Genomic DNA, 20,382 nt, shown 5'->3' on the forward strand with positions numbered 1-20,382 from the left:
CTAAGGCCCAGTTCCTCTCCCTCCTCCATCTCAGTCCCTTCATTAATATCCCCATTTGCCTTCTAGTTTTGTTTAGATTACAAGTTATTGTCACTAAATACATGAAAACTGTAACCAAAGACAGTCTGGGCCTAACATAATTAATCAAGTAACTTTCAGCTAATGATTTACTGTTTGCTTCAGTTCTCCACCCACTGTCTGGCTTTTTTAGGGCACAGACATAACTTCTTGGATGTTGCTAGAGGACTACACACAGTAATGGGACTAAGAATGCAATAAAAAAGATTTAATGTCAAAGGGGATGAATAGAATCAATGAGTATTTTCCCTTTAGCAGGGAACAGTACATTGCTACTTCAGTGGCAAAGGCTCCTATGCCCAGAAGAAGCTCAGAACTGCCTTCTGTGAGTGCCATGCCAGTGGAAGCACTTTTGGCTTGACTTGTTTTGGCCCATGTGTCTGCTATTCTGATTCTTCAATGAGACAATTCACTGTCTGTTTCTGGGGACAGAATGAATGGAGAAGTTAGATTAATTATCTGAGAGTCTTCAGGATACACTCTGACAGATGATGAAAGGACTCTAATATGTAATTGAAATACCCTGTACCAAAATACTGGCATTAAACCTTGGCTGATTACACACAGGTCTGAGCTATCTCAGACCTTCAGAACAGGAACTGAGTTGTTTATCAGTGAAAGCCAAACTTCTAAAAAGCTGGCTGCCCACTACAGAGCCTTTGTGTTGGGTAAATTGGCTTCAGGAAGAGAATCAAAATGAATTAAAACCACATGGAGATCCTCTCCCTTTACCCCCCTTTCCCCTTTTCCTCTCGCTATATGAATCCCCTCACCAGGAGACAGAGGCCAGTTCAGTATAATTTAGTCCAGTGTTTTTGTTTCCTCAAGTCTCAGTCTTGGGCTGAGTCCATTAATAGGCTGCATCTGATTTTAATCTAGATGAACTCAAGACTTCTCTCTTCTTTGGTTTTAAAAAGATTACAAATTGTGTGTTATATAAATAGAAGGAAAAGGGAAAAAAGAACCAGAATGAGTAAAAAATCTGCTCTCCATTAGCTGACCTGCTGAACAAGACTGTGATTCAAATAAAGATGAGAAATGAGAGATGTGGGGAGAAAAATACACAACTAAAAGCTCTAGTGATAATGCACCCAGACACAGTGGTAAGAGGAGATGCAGTAATGTCTGAAGGCTATCATTACCATAGTAACAACACAGAAGAGATATTAATGGGACTCCAAAAGCAACAAACCAGATGCCTCAAAGACTGTTCTGATAGTTTGCAGCAACCCCTCCCCATTAAACATAAAATCACTTTGATTAGCAATTATGACCTCTTTGTATCTCAGGTCTCTCTGGTAGCTAGAGTGGAATAAGTTGGTCTCAGACTAGTTCCTTGTAGATACTCTAGAGTGTGAAAGAATGCCATGATACTCACATGGACTGATTCAGGTGGGACTTCAGGGTCAGAGATGCTGACTCTAGAGAAAGTTGTCTCAGATTGGTGCTGACATAATTTTGGGTGGGAATGGGATGGGCTTTTTTTTTTTTATGCCAACTTGAATTCTCTGTCTGCCTAATGTCAGTCTGGAACTCTACACACCGGATAGCTCAAGACTGCACAAATCCATGATTTTAAAAATAACTGCTATTGGCTACAAATATGACACTCATTTTTACTGATGCTCAATCTCTGTGCTGACATGTTCAAAGTCTCCATTTAGAAGACTCTCATGAACAGCTCATAGACAACTGCTCCATTTAAAAATGGCCACTGCAGCTGAGGAGTGAAGCCAAACAGGAAGGCACAATGAACAGCCCTGTAGTAGAATGTTAACTACTCACAGTACCCTACAGACAGGTGTCTCCTGGTAGAGAGCAACAGGATGGCTGCCATTTGGAAAAACAAGAGTTACAGAATTCTCTGTAACAGACTTCCGTTATTTAACTCTAGCTGAAAAGTGTAGGTAAAAGACTGTATTCAATCCACAAGAAAAACAAAATGTTTTTTATAGCCATGAGCAAGATGTTAAGTGAGCTGCATTCACAAAAGAAAGGTCCCAGAGAAGCTGGAGTCTCAACATCCTTATGATAACTTTAAAATCTCAAAGTAACATTTGATTCCACGTATTCCATTTCAGAAGTCCAGAAATGTTTTTCTCTGCTTGTTAATGCTCTCGTTTTGGGAACTGCACACATCTTTTTAACACAAAGAGCGTTTATACCTGTATAAAGTAAAAGTCACAGCTTTGCCATAAGAAGGAAACAAAATAGATGTAGTAAAAGTGCTAGTAAATCAATAGTAAATAGTAGATATGCAGAGAAACAGATGTCCAGATGACATCAGTAAGAGGAATCACATGGTCCTATCAGATTTACCTGAATACAACCCTTCCTACTAAGTTTCAATTGCAATTATAAACGTGCCTAGATTAAACACAGTAATTTTTCATTCCTTGCTAATGGGGCAAATGTAACTTGGAAGGAGTCTGTATGCAATCACTGGAGGTTTTATTTGTATAACTTTTCTGGAGGTTGACTATGACTATATTTGATTGCATGTGGGTGGCTGTGGGACAGGCAGACAGCTGGGTGAAAAACTATGACAAAAGGAATCTTGTCCCATTTCCTGCCTGTGCTTCATTCACTAATGAGCACTGCTCTGGGTCATTCTCAAGATTTCTTCATCTGTTGTTGTCTCGTCTGCAAAAGGGGCACCCCAGCAGTGGAGCTGTTGTCAGCTTGTCTTGAGAGCTTATTCTGCTGCTTCTCACCCTTGCAGCTGTATGGGATTTTAAGTGCCTGGCTGTAAACAACTCCATATTCTGCGCTTCTTTTTGGATCACTTGAAGGCCAATCTAAGGCCAGATGTGCTTGCTGGTGTAATCTGTTTCTCATTTCTTCTGATAAATGCATATCTCAACAACTAATAATAAAGTGAAATTGTGATTTATCTGTTGTCTTCTTCAGTTTGATTTCTATTGGAAAGAAAATGTTAATAAAAAATAGCTAAGTCCTCAGTCTCTCTTTTCTTCCTGGAGTGCTTGAAATGTACACTGAACATATCCCTACAAATAAACAACCAGGCTGGTGAATCTGATGCTATTAGACTCCTTATCTAGCAACCAATATCCCCCTTGCTAGCTTGTGGAAACAAAACTATTTTGCTTCTTTGAAAAACAGTTTTTCACTAGCACTGTATTCTTGTTTCTTTTGTCAGACCTTTATTCTTGTTTCTTTTGTCAGTTCACTTGATTTCTTCCTGGTAACACATTTACTCTTTTGAACAGGATTCTTTTATAAAAGGCTTCTACCTGTGCACAGGCAGGATTCAGCCTTCTCCTACAGCAAACTGTTCTGTTATCAAGTCTAGTCCATTGGTGAGAAAAGTCATCAATGGACTTGAGGAGTCATCTAATTATGTGCCTCAAATTAAAGGAGGCACATAAGGACTGCACCTCTCTCCTCATGTCCAGGGTCCAGTAAGTCTCTATGTAAGGAAAAGGAAGAAATCACACCCAGTTTCATTGTATCAAAGTGTTGTCTTTTGATTTGTTTTGCAAAATGGTATTGTATTAGCCTTCCCCTTCCAAACAGGTATATAAAGGTGAGGCAGTGGGAAGGGGAATGCTGCAACAGTTTAGCCTAGCCCCCTAGGCAAGACATGTATTGCTGCAGTGCAACACAGAACTCTGCTCTGATTTTCCTCTTCTTTCCAGTTAGATCATGGCCTTATGCACTGCTGCCCCTCCTATCTATTATAATGGGACCCTCACTCTCAATTAAAACCACGGCTTAAGTCTGTCAAAGATACTGGTCCAACAAAAAGCAGTTCCATTGGGCATGGCTTTGACAGCAGGCTTCCAATCCTCTTGTATCTGCTACATGGTTTTTTACATCCTCTTCAGGTTGAAATTATTATAGATAGCTACGGATGGTCATAAAAATAGTTTGTATAAAGCAAGTCATAAGGTTGTCCTTTACCCAAGAAGCCTTTAAGGTAAATTTTCTAGGTTCATCCCAAAGGAGTTTTTGCCAAGCCCTCTGGCCCTAAGATGGAAAGGAAACCCTTTCCACAGCGCTAAGCAGTTCTAATTACAGATGCATCAAACCAGCACCTATTTTATTGAAGCTAATTGTTCCCTGACAGTACTCACAAGCTCATCTGTTGTCTTCAACTGCACTAATGAATGGTAGTTACTCACTCAGCCTTGCTAGCTCTGTTCAGCAAAGGGGTCACCAAAAACCTACGTAAATTCTATTTCTTCCATGCTTCTTCAGATTTATTTTATCACCCAAGGACAAAAACTGTAACTGTATACATAAGCCACCATGACTGGCCTAACTGAAGACAACTGTTTAAACTGGCAAAGACACACTTTATTCTATTAAAACCACTCATGATGATATGTGAGAAGGAAAGAAGTCCTTTTAGTTTTTAAGAAACAAATAATTTCTAGGGTTAGTAATTAGAAAAACAAAACAAACACAAAACATTTGTATTTGTAAACTGAGTATACTTGCTGTGGCTTGACTAAAATGTGCTAAATTTAATCTTGGAATTTTTTTTCTTCAAAGAACCACCATACTTCAAGATGCTAGTAATGTAAGAACACTAAATACAGGCAGAGTCATTCCCCCACTGGCCCATCTGGATTTTCAGCATTTTACTGAGCTTTCATATCTATTACATGAAATAAAGACCAACTTGTTTTCAGAAGGCTGCTTTGGTGAGTGGTCTGAATTAATTTTATTTCTTAATTTAATTTCCCAGGACATTCAGAGTCTTTTTTTTCCATTTTCTGTGTTGAACTTAGTGCGTTTACAGAGCCACAATACCAACAATGGTATTTAGTGTGGTATTTATTTCTTCCTTTATCCAGCATAGTTTTACACACAAATTGATCATACCTCAAATACCTAATTTGAGCCTGTCCGTAATTCTCCTGCCTTCAATGGTATATAGTTGATGGTCTATGACACTTTAAATAATATTTCTTACACTTGACCATCTCAGTAGTTTCATGGGATTCTCCCCATTCTCTTTGCATTCTTACCAAATTCTTTTACACTGACAAATCACCAAGCCCTCAGATCACTTGCATTAAACAAAACAAGGCTATTTTATCTAATTAATGTTCCTTCTCTGTCTACAATAATGTTGGTAGAACCATCAAAAAACATACTGTTGTGAGAACAATTAGATTTTGGGAAAATGGAAACATACTCTAACGTCAACGTGTGGAAGTGTCATTTTGTACATCATGCACCGTGATAACCTTGAATTAACAGGACATCAATGCAGGGATGCACCTTGAATGGGAGATAAAGCTAATATGTATTTGTGGGCTTGAAATTTCTGTCCAGAAATTTCACAGCATCATATAAAAGGAATTAATTCTGCATATCAGAATCAAAATATAGACCTACATTTTTCAAACATCCCAACACCATAGCATTGCCTCTAATAGGATGCAAATCTGTTTCTCCAGTATCTCTTGGTATGCAGCTATGCAGTACGTGGACTAGACAAAGCCAGAATAAGACTAACACACAGGCACGCTAAGCAGAATTTAATGATTGCAGGGGTATCTTTAAATTGTAACCTGAGGTTAGCTGATGACACAGTCATTGCCTGATTCATCTGAAAATCTGAAACAATGGCTCTGAGCATGGTAAACTTTATCCCTAATCTGACAGTGTGTCATCCTCATGACTTGAAAGATGGGGAGAGGGACAGCAGGAATTCTGCCACTTCAGCAGACAAACCTATGGGTGGAGAAGGAACAGAAAAGTACAGTAAACCTGACTCAGTCTCTAGCAGACACATTCAACAACATGACTGAACTTTACACTAGGTGCCTGTCACATTCAACAAAGAAATGACACCTCTTACTGCTCCTATGGTGAGCAACAATGCACAGGAAGACTCAAATGGCAGAGAAGCAGCAAAGCAGAAGTAGCAGGGTTTAAAACCAGGTTTTTAAAACCTCACATGACCTAAATAAATACTAGCACTGACATACCTGATTTGGGGCTGTCATGAAAGGGAAGCCTAGTCTTTAGATAAACAGAGTGTCTGTCCTTAACCTCCTGAACTATCAATTCTCCTCATCTAATACTGCAGAAAGGTTATGTTTCAGTGCCCTGTGCTTCCTCACATTTAAAGTCAGGGTAGCCAAGGGCAACAAAGACTCCTTCCTCTCCAGCCTGATAGCAGAGCTCTTCCTTCCTTTTGTTCACATGAAGAACAAACACTGAGTTGAACAATAACAGTGGATGCTTCATTTTGATGCTCTCTTGGGCACCCAGCCCTGGTTAGCATTATCTTGCCCCTTGGTTTTGTTTTAAAGGAAACTGTGAATGGTCTTTTCAATTGCTGGTGTTTCATGATCAACATTACCTCTACTTCCTCTGTTTTCAAGTTTCCTTACTTTACCAACAATATGTGGCACTATGAAAAAAGCAAAAAAAAACAAAAAACAAAAAAAAAAAAAACAAAACAAAAAAAACCAAACAAACAAAAAAAAAAAAAAAAAAAAAAAACCAAACCAAAAAACCCACCCAACGAACTGAGAAAGCTTCCAGTCTGAGGCAAACAGTAACAGAAGGCCAGTTAAGTGAACTTTCCCTGTAAATTAATGCCATGCTGTTGGCTGCAGCCCTCAGTGGGCCAGCTCTCTTACCCTTTCTGCCAGAAGAGGTCCTGAGTTTGCAAATTCAGTTTGTGTATTAAGTCTTCCTGTGTCCTTAAGTGATAGAGCAGCAAATGGTGTCCTTCCTGAGCCCAGGCAGCTGGGACCAGCTCGAGGGACACCTTATTCCCTTTGTGCTCAGAGGTGACAGTGAAATTTAGTTCATTCTACACTAGAGTAATCAGGGCTTGCTCTGACTTTTACCCATTACTTAGGAATTTTTCCTAGGGCATGGCAAGTCTTCCAAATGAAAATCAAACTGTGACTCAGGTGGCTGCCCATCCTTGCTGCTGCTACCTTGTACTGCTAGCCAAATTGGCCCACTTGGCTATGGGTCGGTTGTGTGACCACTCATTCCCCAGTTCAGCCTAACACACATTTGAGAGAAAAAGAGGGAGAAAACCTGTTTCTCAAGGAAAATAAAGTACTCTGGATGAGTAAAAGTCACCTCTGCTAAACACTAATAAAGTCCTATCCAGTGTTACTCAGCCGGAAGGACTGCAGAGATGAAGCAAGGCAACAGAATTGTAGGGGAAGGCAGGCTGAAAGGCAAAGAAGAAACAACATACCTTTGAGCTCTGGTGTGCTCTGTGTGAGGCCCTGCCTCTGCATCAAACATGAAGGTGGCCAGGATCACATAACAGAACTATCAAAGTAATGCTTTAAGCATCCTGGTTTAGTGCTTTTGGCTTTTACTACCACATTAAAATACACTGGCTTGATTTTCAAGATAATGAGCACCTACAGGTCCCACTGCCTTTGGTGACAGCTGTGGCTCTAAAAACCAGTTTAAGATAGTTTGTATATTGAGAAGAACTTACGGAAAATAAAAGGCCTATTGTGTAGATATGAAGAGTTTAAACACTGCTGATTGGTGGTCTATGAGCCCCTTCCCTTTTCAAATGAATTTCACTTCATGTTTTGTTTGGTTTTCCTGTTGATGCATCCTGCACCCTCCAGTGCTAAGCTGGTGGGATCCCACATACTTTTCCTGGCATGTGGTGTTTAAAATAAGAGACCTCAGCAATCGGATATCCTCAGCATTTCCAGCTATTGAACACAATCATGAGTGCTGTGATCCAATTTCAGAGCAGGAGAGGAAAGATATAGAGTAATATTCTCCCTGTGCTGGTATGGGGCAGACAAAAGAAAACTAAACAAACAGGATGTTCTGCTCCTCTGTGGACTTCAGCAAATGCCATGGCAGACAGGATATGGTCTAGCTCACAGCTAGGACTCACAGCTGCAATGTATGTGCCTGGCTGCCCAATACCTTGTTTAGGGTAATTCACTCACAGCACAAATATAGCATAAAGAAAAGTAAAAGATGTGATGTGCAGTTCACACCTGTCTTGCCTCAAGACTGAAGTCCTTCATCAAGCATATGCAGTCCGCAGGAGGAAAGCAGTATTTATATATGCTACTAAGAAAGAATCTCATCCCATCCCTAAATTCACTCAGAACATCTTTACCAATGCAATACCTGGTGCTCACAACTTCTGATTTCAGCCTGCTTATCCACTGAATAGTAAGGCATATCTCAGCTGAGGTCTCCACAATAGCACACAGCACTCTGTTCAGACTATTCAGACTCTAATATTCCCCAGCATTTTCTAGAAACATCATTCCTCATGTCTCAGCTGCTACTTCTGGGAAGTGCACCTTCACAGAGCATTGGATTGTATGGGAGAATGTTTCTGTAGTTTGAAAACTAGGAAGTTTAAATGAAAATGAGATTCAGTGGACAATAAAGTAAAATCTTTTCAACAACATCTTTTGTTGAACTGTTAATTGTAGCATCCTTTGCCTTTGCCTTCTCTTCACCCCTGCAGGCTTGTGCTGCCTTGTCTATGTGCTCTAGACCCTCTAGGGATTTTCAGGTGGCAAACCAAGGAACAGCCTGGGCTGATACACCACACTATAGCAAACTGCTGACTAATCTTGTTGCCTCTCTTATCCCTGTAATGCTTCTTTAACTGAATCTGGCCCTGCAATTTAATCTCAAAAGTTTTTTAGGGGTCTTCACAGAACTGAATGACAAAGGACCAGGTTTGGTTTCCTTACAACATAAACACTGAGGAGCAGTGCTCAAGTTCAAAGGAACATTGCTGAAAATACTTTACAGTAACAGCCCAGTATTATGAATTTTAGGAAATGACTGTAAAGTGAAAAAGCATTTCAAGTAAACCACTATTTGCTGAGAAGTTTTATCACATGTGCCTGTTTCTAAGAAAAGTGCTATATATTCCTATTCCATCTTATCAATATAGATTTAAGATTATACAAGAAGATAATTTAAATCTGTGATGAAGCAAGTCAATACATCAGATGCAGAGATACATGAGGTTGTTTGGGGTGTGTTAATTCTCAAAACATGGAGAAAGTTTCAAAGAAAAGCCTTATTTGTAAAGCGTTATCTCTGTGCTATAAGCTTCTCCTCAGGCAAAGTCTTCTAGTTTAGATGAAGTGCTATTCAAGTGTGCTTGCCTACACAGAATTGCACTCTGGAGACTTCCCGAGTTTAGACTGTAGGTCTCTTGGATCTCCGCAGCAGACAGAACAATAAAATGTCCAGCATTTCTCTTTGGAAAACGGGCTGTGCACTTAGGGATTTTACAAGATTTTAGTAATATATAAATTCCTGTAGCTAAAGAAAAGTTGCATGTATTACCAAAGGTAAGTAATTTGGGTCATAGTCCTCTATTGCTAACTATATTTTCACAAGATCAAATGATAACAGTGATGGCATCACCAAACGTGTTAGTGGTGAAGCCACTACAGACATAAGCTTCTACAGCAAAAGGAACTTAGTTGTGCCTACATGAGAAAAGAAAATATCAGTGAGACTTAACTGTCTTTTAATTTCATATGCTGCAACACAAAAGCATGAGACTTTACTCTGGCTGGAAAACATGTTTTTGAAAAGACATTTATTTGGCTTCCTACTCATGAATGTGTTCACTTAAGAACATTAAGTCCATTTTAGGTACATTTGACCTTATTTTAGAAACCTGTAGCTTGAACAATGTAACATCTACATCAAATCCAGGCCATTACTAGTAAAGCCTTAGTCTTCCATGACAATGTTCAGTTCCCAGAACACTACACTGTCACAAATCACAGACACTACCTCTAATCAACAGACAATTACACTTCTTATGTTAAAAGCCTTTTGGAAAAAAGGCCATTTGCTTTAGCACTATGCTGAAAACCCAGGGGAGCAGTCCACTTTGATCAAGAATTCATTACAGAGAGCCTGGTAAGGTGATTTCTCTGAAGTGAGATCATTTTGTCCCAGGAAGCCTATGCCAGCCTGGAAAAGAGGGGAACAGACTTACACTCTTCAGCTCATTGTTTTGACAACACTGGATTAAAAGAAATTAGTTTTGATTCACACTTGTGTAAATGAGAACAGATTTGGCACACCACTTGCACAAAAGCTTTTTTTTGTATTACATTTAGTAGAACTTCAGACAAATTAAATGCTGGCGCTTCAGTTGAAATCTAGTAAAGCATTTAGGGACATGTTTGGCTTTCAGTGCATGACAGCAGTACTGTATCCTCAGGATCTTTACATGCATCTTCAGAAATAAGCGGGTAATTCAAAACCTTGTGCTAAACTGGATTTATCCAGCACAATATCCTCTCACAAGTTAAGCTCACAGGAAAAAGTATGGCCAGAAATTTTACCCACTGACTATCTACTATGTGAAATGTCATGTTTGCAGAGAGAAACATTTAATTTTATTGAAAAAAATAGTTTATTTGGTTTCTACTGGATCTAAACCCAAGATGCCTTTAGTCTTCCTTCACCATTAAAACATTTTCCTTCCATTCCTCATCATTAACGTTTTTAGTTGGTTTTGCATCTGCACTCTTGTCTCTCTGCCTTTCTTCATTTGACAGCCATGGAGTTTGGCAATTCCAGCAAGGCTTTGTCAGTGCTGCTGCAGAGCAGTAAAGCAATTCCCACAAATCCATCTAATGAGGACACTCTCACCAAAGCAAACACTATTCCCGGGCTAGGTTTAGTAACCCACTCCTCAAAATGCTGTGAATTGCCTGAATAAAAGGACAATTTCATTGACATTAGCTATATCTGCGTGGATCCCGTTTCTGGCACAAGGATGATGGCAGTCTTATTTTTTCTCATGCCTTACTCTCAGGATGGACTTAACATACAAACTGATAGTGCTTCTTCGCTCCCATTATTACAAACCTGTTGGAAATAGCATGAGACTTTCAGTGTCCTGTGGGGAATACAGCAAAAACAGTTCCACCCCACAGAGATCCTAACAATGATCAGTTCATCTTTATCCCTCCAATAGGGATGGAAATCACCAGTGGCACTGCAAATCTTTTACCATCTCAATAGCAATACACAACTCTATTCCCATTAATCTGTCTTCCACCCATTCACACATCAAGTACAACCCTGCTTCATTTTACAGATTATATCCATGTTGCTCCAGACAAAGGTCACTTTATAGTTACAGTTCTTCAATTGAATAAAAGCTTTTGATGCAGTAAATCATTGTCTTTCACTGTTCAAACCCACACAATACAATACAAATAATGCTGCCCTTTCAGAATTCCTTTTCTACCTCACTACTTGTTTCTTTACAAAATAAAATGAGGCACTTTTCACTTGCCTCAGCCATAGAAATTAGTTATAGCACTTTGGAGACAGTTTGCCATGCAGCTACAAACCCAGACTCTATCTGCTATTTTGAGATCAAAATGAGCCTCTTTCATTACCTTAGTGACAAATGAAACATAATGTACCAAGGTTTCCCTAGATTTAGCTGTTACTAGATCTTTTGCCTTACTGCTGTGAAACTTAAGACGCTCTTCCAAGTGCCACATGCTTTTGTTTTTACATATATAACTTATATAATAAGTTACCGGCCTCAATAGGACATTGCATGCAAGGTGAGCACGTTTGTGTTCAGACAGGTTGTGTGCAGTGGAAAAGAGGGCAGCAGAAACAGTGGAGTAATCAACTAATTATCCAGCCATGTGGCACAACCCCCAAACTCCTCCCTTTAGCAATATAAGGTATTCTATTCTTTCTTTGAGTAGTGAGGGGAGCCAGTCTGCAAGAGACAGAAAATTCTGAGGTTAAATTTCCAGGCAGTGATATCTCTCTTTCAAAAAGGAAGAGCAAAGCATAGCAAGATAAATCATAATGCCAAGTACACTCATGAAAAATGGCAAACATTTAACAGCAACACTTAACTGTTTAACACTGTTTAACGCCAAAGGTCATGACAAGAACTGAGGCCAACAGCTGAAGGCAGACAAACTATAATCTGAAATACAGAACAAGGGTTTTGAAAACACTGTCAAGGCAAACCAGGAACTCACGTTTCTTTATGTCTGCAAACAACAGTGATTATTTTTCTAGAAGAAATGATTCAGTGTAACACAGTTATCGGGTACCTGAAGGAAACATGTATGATGTATGGGAGGTTGGTTTGGACGAACTGATAATTCTATATACCTTTAAACCCTATGAAACTGAAAATATATCATTAATTAAAAGCAAGTCCTAGCTCACTAATATAATTTGCCTTATGTTTTCAGTGCTTCTGAGTTTTTTCCATGAAAAGCAATGTTAACCACTTAGTTAAAGCACGCAGTCCCAATAGACTCTTCAGCTAACAAACAGCCACCCTGTCCCTGTCTCTTTTTGCAGCACCATCCTCTTGGTAACAGAAGGCATTTGCTAAAGTAAGATGGAATGAGATTTCCACAAACAGCTGAGCTGTTGGTACGTAACAGCTAAGCTTGTTGCTAGCTTGTATTTACACCCCAGAACACTGCTGCTTTTAAAGCTAGGCTTGGATGATCACCCACAGAATACAGCTTCAAATCAGCTTCATTCAGCCTTTCTTGCATATATGTGTGCTAAATAGCATCTTCTAGTTCAGCTGGCCTAACCCACTGTGTGCTACATTCAACTTCAATGAAACTACAATTCGGCAAGAGCAGCTCAAAATTTCTTCTAACTGTTATACCAGAACAGAATTACCAGCTAGCAATTTCCAGGCAAAACAGAAATTATATCATAGCAATGAGAAAAATCATCTTACAACTTGCACTCTTAATCAAGTAGATCTGGAACTCTTTAAATTTTATTCTTTTTAATGGTATGACTTCACTCACTGCAGCTGGTATATTGAAACAGGGAAGAAACAGCAAGTTCTTAGAACAGCAAACACAAGCTGACAAGTAAAACTTCCAATATTTTACAGTGCTTAGATCCAGGTTTCCGCCTTTTTGTCTAAGATATCTACAAAATAGAGATTGGCTGTCAGACTGGATTCTGCACTGACAATTCATGTTCATCAAAGAATGACACTGTACATCGTGGCAGAACATAACGTGACATTGCATTGCAATGTAAAGGCAACTGAGGGTATTTCTGTGGTTGTAGTCCATTCCCTCTATAGCACAGAGCAATGTGAAGCAATGAAAGGAGGAGGCTGAAGACTTTTCGTGCTAAATTTCTGACTGTCCAATCTTACTTTTCAATCATAACATTTCATTTCTCTAGTCTGAAAGTGGAAATACAAAGAGTGCATAAATGGATTCTCTTCACCCCTGAACACTTCAAGTTTATAAAACCAAAGAAGTTTTCTCCAAGGGACCCTTGGGCAGCCTGGAGATCTCCTCTGACAATAAAAGAGAAGCAGTTCTGCCTTCACTAGGGTCTCCTCCAAAAACTTCTGTGCTTGCACTGTGGCCATGAGATGCAAAGATACCAGGGAAACAGAGCAGCAATTTACATTGACAAAGAGGATTTTGATACACTCCTCCGAATGGGGCAGCATTACCATCTTAATAGCCTTTTGCTCTCAGCCCTCTTCCTGAGGACGCTGGAGATTTTTTGCAAATGGAGAACAGTTCCGCTTTCCATTTTAAGTGCAACAATAGCAGAAGGGCTCCTTAAACTGCATCAAATAGCAGTCTGTGAAATCCCTAACTAGCCGCACTGCCTCTCCTGCCGTTTTATTATCCTCCAGCCCACAGAACAAAGCAGGGGGGGGGAGCTCCTCTTTTTTTTTTTTTTTTTAGCCTATTCCACACATCCTAATCCCTCAGAGGTGGCAATGGAAATTGCTTGTGGAACTGTTAAATCACACTTTCTCTCTGTCTTTCACTCCCCATTCACCCTCGCTAATCAGGGAGCTTCCAGCCACATTTTCTGATATCAATTTGTTTATGGCCTATTGGTTAATGGTCCCGGGATGGGACCCCCTGAGTAAAAAGAAAGAATCCTGGGCACTTCAGCCAGCTGCTGCTTCTCACCAGTTCTCACATCCATCCACTTGTTCCCATCAGCCACCCTGAATGTGCTCACCTCCTGACACCAAGGGAATTAAACAACAAAGCCTGAATGGGAGAGTCGCCTTTGGAATCAGGCTGTGGGACAGACTCCACTTGTTAGCTATGTGATGTCCCTCAAGCAGTCACCGGCTAGTTGCCTTACTGTCATCTTACCTTGCATCCAGCTTCCCTTTGGAAAGAAGCACCAAGAACAACTCTCAGAAAAACTCTAGCCTCTCCTGAACAAGGCAGCCAATTTCTGCATCTTATCCAAACCAGACATTTCCTGGTGATTTGCTCACTTCCTCTTTCCACAGAAATAATGATCACTGAAATGTGGGATGAGACCATGCAATATTTACTTTTACAAATCAGTGAGATGGTTCATCTGTAAGTGCATACAAGTCTCTGTTAAAGAATCTGGAGCCCATTATCAGGGGAACCATGCCCTTCCTTGCTACCCATCTTGGAGAAAAATATCAAAAATAGAAACATAATGATGTAGTCAGAAAGTAATAAAAGGCTCACACAGAGAAGACATCCAAGTTGCCTTTAAAAATGCACAAAGAATGTCTGATATCAAGACATCAATTACTTAAAGAAATCCAAACTGCTATTTTATCTGTTTGTGGCAAAATGGCAAACGATGTTTTAAATGTACACCCCATCAACATATGGGTATAGGGAAAAGAGCAAATGCCACATACAATGATATCCTCCTATCAGAGTGCTGCTCCATCATCATTAAGTGTAACCAGGCCCATTTGTTCTTTAAAGGAATGGTTCAGTCCTGGGAAAGCTATATTCATGGCTCACAGAAAAGAGCTGAAAAAATTAAGCACCTCTGAACAAACACTCCCTGTTTCTGAAATGGGAAAGTTTCAGAAAGTTTCACTACCTTAATGCCTGAGGACAGAGCAGGAAATTGTCTGCCTTTTTTAATAACGACCAGAAACATCTATGTAACTCAAGATATCCAAGATCGAAAAGTAGCTTATCATCTGCCCTATACTGAAATAAAATATGTCAAGACCAACTCTTGCAAGTAACCTCAGTTTAAATTAATAAAAATTGTTTCTAGTTCCTGTAGACTTTTAGAATTACTGACACCAAATAAAGCAGAACAAGTGCCCAAAAGACATTAACTCAACAAAACTGATCTATGAATGTTTGTCAAGAAGTATGTTTGTTGGGATATATAGGAAAAGAAGGGAAGAGTTGAACTTCCCTCTTTGCTCTGTCTAAAAGTCCATGATTCAGGACACAGCCATGAGGAATCCTGGTTCCCTGTCAGCATGGGAAAAACATCCAACTTTTCAGTGTAACACTTCATATCCTAGAGAATCTGAGGATAATTTAAGACCATAGGGCATTAGCATTAAAATGATCACAAAAATAGAAAACAGATATTAATTTCCTGTGTTTTTACTGATGCCAAGCTATTTGCTAAAGAAGAACCATTTATTATAGCAGGTTATTTATGATAGATGGGTATGTTTCCCCTGAAGAAACCTATCCCATAGGACCCCATGTTACCCAAACCATTCCACTTTACCTTAGAGGAAAACAGGGAACCTTTGGTAATAATTTCAGGGCCCATTTCTAGACCCACAGCAATATGCAAGAACTAATTTAATGTAATCTAAGAAAAAACAGGGAGTTCAGCAGACCACTCCCCTTGTTAACCAGAATGTTTAAATATGGGGGGATTTAATTCTGTAAAAACAGCACCATTTTCAACAGTAGTTGTTATCTACATTCAGTCTGCTTAAAAGACTAATTGAAAAGGTAAAACAACCAATGCTGTGGTCTTACCCTGAAGAATCAAGCCCGATTTCTCAATGGTGTAGAAAAAAGTGGAGAATGGAGCAATAGGGGATTTAGCAACCAGGAGCTGCAAAGCAAATGCATAATGTAAGTATGCATCTTTATAACATACTGATCAAAGCTGAAACCTGCAAAAACATCTCACCAGTTTAACTTCCAGAAGTAGCAAAGCATACTTCAGAAATAACATGTAGTTATTGATTGAGTCCTGTCACTTCTAAGTAGTTGAGATCTTCTCATAAACATGTATAGATCATGCTGCAACTTAAAAAGGATTTACAAGTCCCAGAAATGCACTGTCATGAAAGTAGTACATTTTGCTTGTTTTACTGGCATCCTGTTAAGCGTAACCATTCCTGCTGGTTCAGGCTTTTGCACTCAGAGACGATTTTGAACAAAACTGCTACTGCCATACACAGGCAATTTTTAATTGCAATTAGCCATTTCACAGATATGCCCCCTTGGTTTCTCCAAGAACTCCACCCACTGTCTTTATCCAGCCCCTGCAAGCATCATGTCCACTCATGGGTCATACACTGGGGATGGTAACATGCTATTGCAAGTATCTGGATGTTCTCCTCTGCAACACAGGTAAAGACCATGTCAAGCTTTATTCGAGGATCATGTCCTTCAAATATCAAAATAGGAACTGGAATTTCCTCGGGGTGGGTGTATAGCGTAACTGAATTTAGCTTGGCATTAGGGTGACGCCAGAAATAAACCAAGCTCCTTGGCTCCACTATGGTAGAACCATCCTCTGTGGAAGATGAGCTGCAGCAAAACTGCAGAGACAGTAATGGGCTTGTTAGCAGAGTAGGGAATGTGGGACCTACAGGTGGCAAACTCAAACAAATGTGCCAATTTTTATTGCTCGCCTGTTTGATTTTTGCTCATTGCCAAGGACTGTTCCTCCACACTTGCCTAAAATAACCCTCATTCTGTCACCTGCATGAAAGTGACATTTTATTGATGAATTTAATATGCTGTGCCCAAAATGTGATCAGCACAAACCCTGATCTGACAGTGCCCACGTGGCCCTGCAGACGTCATTGACAGCAGTGGCTGAAGCAGAAAGCATGCTGCTGCTCTGCCTCCAGCACAGAGCTGCTGAACAAACATGAAACATGGTTCTTGCTTTACCTCTTCCACAGACAGCAAAGGCTGGAATCTGAAAACCAGCCCTCCTAGTGGTAGCCATGTAGTCTGGGAGAGGCTTCCTGCCTTCCTGTTCCCTGAGGACATGGTTTGGGTGGATGGTTTCCCTTCAGTTCCTGCTGAGCTTCAGCAGGACTGGTCTGGCAGAGCCTGAGCTGTGAGGGCTGAGGACACAGAGCCCTCCTGCCACCTTCCTTTCAGTGCACTGATTCCATCCAAGCCCTCCGTGAGACCTGTCGGGCAGTGTGCTGTGGAACCTCACACACCTCAGTGCCTAAATCCCCAAAGCCCTGTCAGATACTGCACCCTCACAGCCCATGATAGGCAGCCTTCTGTCAGATACATCCAAATACAGATAAAAATCCCATTATTTCCAAAGGCCGTGTCCTAATTCTGTCAAACATTTGAGCACTTATAAGGGTCACTGCATATGAATTCTGGTTGGTGGTGCCTATCAGTCAGTGGGGAAGCAGTAAGCAGATTTTACCAAATCCAAGAGAGACTACGAGGAAAACAAGGACGTTCATGTTCACCAAAACTGCTCACATTTCTCTGCAAAGTCAGACAGTATTGAATAACATATGGGCATACAGAATTGGGACATTTATTCCTAAGTGTAAGAATAGCAGTATCAAGCACCAGAAGTTTGAGCTCTGCAGTGTCTTTGAGTATCCAAAAGATTTGACAGCAAAATCTGCTGCGGCATCAAGGCTCATGTGATTTTCTGTAGCAGTTTAAATGCTAAGGGTGTCTGTAGAGAAGTTAGCTTCATTTGTATTTGTATGTAATCTGCAGACAGGGCCATGCTTAGATGCTTAGTCTTGCGACTCTTCCTCATCTGATTCTGATTGAATTAAAAATGTCCCCATATCTGGTTCTTGAAACATAACCACCATTACCTACAGCTAGCAAACATTTTTATGGGCTTCAGCATTTAAAACAAACATAATCTCCCTTCTTCTTTGAAAGTGAAAAATAAAGGCAGGCACATAAAGACCACAAATACAGTTTGAGAACATCAGACCAGTCCAAATGTCAATATTTTCCTTTCTGTTTTATGAAGCTGGCAAAACCACCTCAGGATATGATACTATGAATACTTTGCAAATACTCCAAGTAGGAAAACTGCTGTAGTAGCACTTTCCCCTCTTCCATGTTAATTACCATTCTCTCTGGGATTATCTTCTGGAGAAAAGAGGGGCAAGTCATGTCCCACATGCCCAATGCACTCTAACAAAACCTGAATTCCCTTGCCTGTCATTATCACAGAATCACAGAATAAGCTGAGCTGGAAGGGATGCACAAGGATCATCGAGCCCAACTCCCAGCTCTGCACAGGACTATCCCCATGAGTCACACCATGTGCCTGAGGGAATTGTCCTGAATGCTTGTTGAACAGGCTTGGTGCTGTGACCATTGCCCTGCTGAGCCTGTTGCAGTGTCCAACCATCCTCTGCATGAAGAACCTTATTCCAATAGGCAACCTAAACCTTCCCTGACACACCTTCAGGCCATTTCCTCAGGTCCTGTCACTGTTTACCACAGAGACTGCAGGAGGAAGAGTGCCAGGAAGAGAAGAGTGAAGAGAAGCTGCCTCCAGGTGCTTTACACACTCCCTCAGCTCAGAAAACACAAGGGAGAGGATGGGGTGGAAAAACTGTGCAAACACTCAGGTAGAGCCTCCCACAGCAGCTAGCTGTTTAATTGGAAAGGCCTGAAGTGAAACAGTTAAAATTCTAACATCTAAGGTCAAATTTTTGGTATTCCATGCACTACTATGCACATAAATACTAACATATATACATGTGCACCAGGCACAGTTATACATGCACATGGATAGATGTTCAAATAACTCTATGTACATTCTGTTATGGCATTTTTATTCAGTTACAATATGCATGTAGCTATGTATAACAATGAAAAAATGTAATAAATCAAATCCTTCCAGCAGCACATTACAGGGCCTCTCTGAAAGGTGGCTGCTGCACAGCTACATCTGAGACTCCGAATTAGTTTCCTTTTCAGTGAAATGGAAACAGCTCAGAATATTCAAAGGTATTGCTCTTCATTTTGAATGTTTGCCCACTGAGAAAAAGAACATTTAAAGCACAACTGCATATTTCACAACCAGATAGAGTACATAGAATTCATTTTTATAATATCAAACTATAGTACTTATCATAACATTAAAAAATAAGTAAATATGTATTTAGATTTGTTTTTCAAGCAAAACAAAACAAAAAAAACCTGTAAAAGTTCATTGCAAACTATCCTCTATCTGGAACAGCCAACATAGAGTAGGTTCTTATATATAGAAAAGGAACCTATAAAGCATGGAAGGAAATACATATCAAAAAAAGAAAATGTTTTGAAGGCCAGGAAATGGAAGTATAAATCACAGATTACCAAAAATCAAGGTAATGTTGACTCTGGAAAGATTATTAACAATAGAAAAAAGGAAATAAAAGTTGAACTTATAATGAAATGACATTGAGATAGTGATTAAATATATTCCTAGATACCAGAGAAAAAATAATCGTTTTTCCTCAAGTAGGACAATACTGAAAAAGAAGAAACGGCAGGTAATAGGAGTTATCCATATCACATTGATGCAGAAATAACAACCATGTGGAATGAAAACTCCAGGAATTTAGCACATTTGGCAGAAGTAGATAATCTCTGTTGGATAACCATTCTAAGAAACAGCATGTGAATTTAGGTCTGATAGCTAATATTTGTCACTTTTCTATGAACTTGAAGATGATGCAACATAACTGAGAAGCAGCAAACTTAGTCCCCCTAAAAGAAGAGAAAAAAAAGGTAAACTAGTGAGTTGATGCTTGTAACCTGATAGTATCATGTTGGGCTTTAGAAGAAATTTTGAAGTGAAGAATATCACAACTTGGACGCAGGACTCAACAGCATAGTAAGTAAATTTTCTGGTGATACTAAATTGTGAGGAGCTGTTGACTCCCTCAGAGACAGGGAGGCCCTACAGAGAAACCTTGAAAATTTAGGGGACTGGGCAATCACCAAATTTAACAGCAGGAAGTGCCGGATTCTGCACCTGGGATGGGCAGCCCTGGATGTGTGGACAGACTGGGGAATGAGAGATTGGAGAGCCGTGCCACAGAAAGGGACCTGGGGGTCCTGGTCTGTGGCAAGTTGAACATGAGCCAGCAGTGCCCTGGCAGCCAGGAGGGCCAAGGGTGTGCTGGGGTTCATCAGGAACAGCATCACAGCCGGGCAAGGGAGGGGATTGTCCTGCTCTGCTCTGAGCTGGGGCAGCCTCACCTCCAGTGCTGGGGACAGGTTGGGGTGCCACAGTGTAAGAAGTATACAGAGCTATGAGAGG

At 40.2% G+C, this 20,382-nt stretch overlaps 1 protein-coding gene across 1 annotated transcript in view; it reads right to left on the reverse strand.

The window, feature by feature from the left end:
• The window catches only part of RAD51B (RAD51 paralog B), a 357,454-nt gene that overhangs the window by 110,792 nt on the left and 226,280 nt on the right, over positions 1 to 20,382 (reverse strand). The window contains exon 9 of the mRNA XM_062494785.1: positions 15,861 to 15,939. Within this exon, the coding sequence (XP_062350769.1) occupies positions 15,861 to 15,939 (79 nt within the window). The remainder of the gene's footprint in view (positions 1 to 15,860; positions 15,940 to 20,382) is intronic.

This window comes from Cinclus cinclus, chromosome 6 (genome assembly GCF_963662255.1).
Source record: "Cinclus cinclus chromosome 6, bCinCin1.1, whole genome shotgun sequence".
Lineage (NCBI taxonomy): Eukaryota > Metazoa > Chordata > Aves > Passeriformes > Cinclidae > Cinclus > Cinclus cinclus.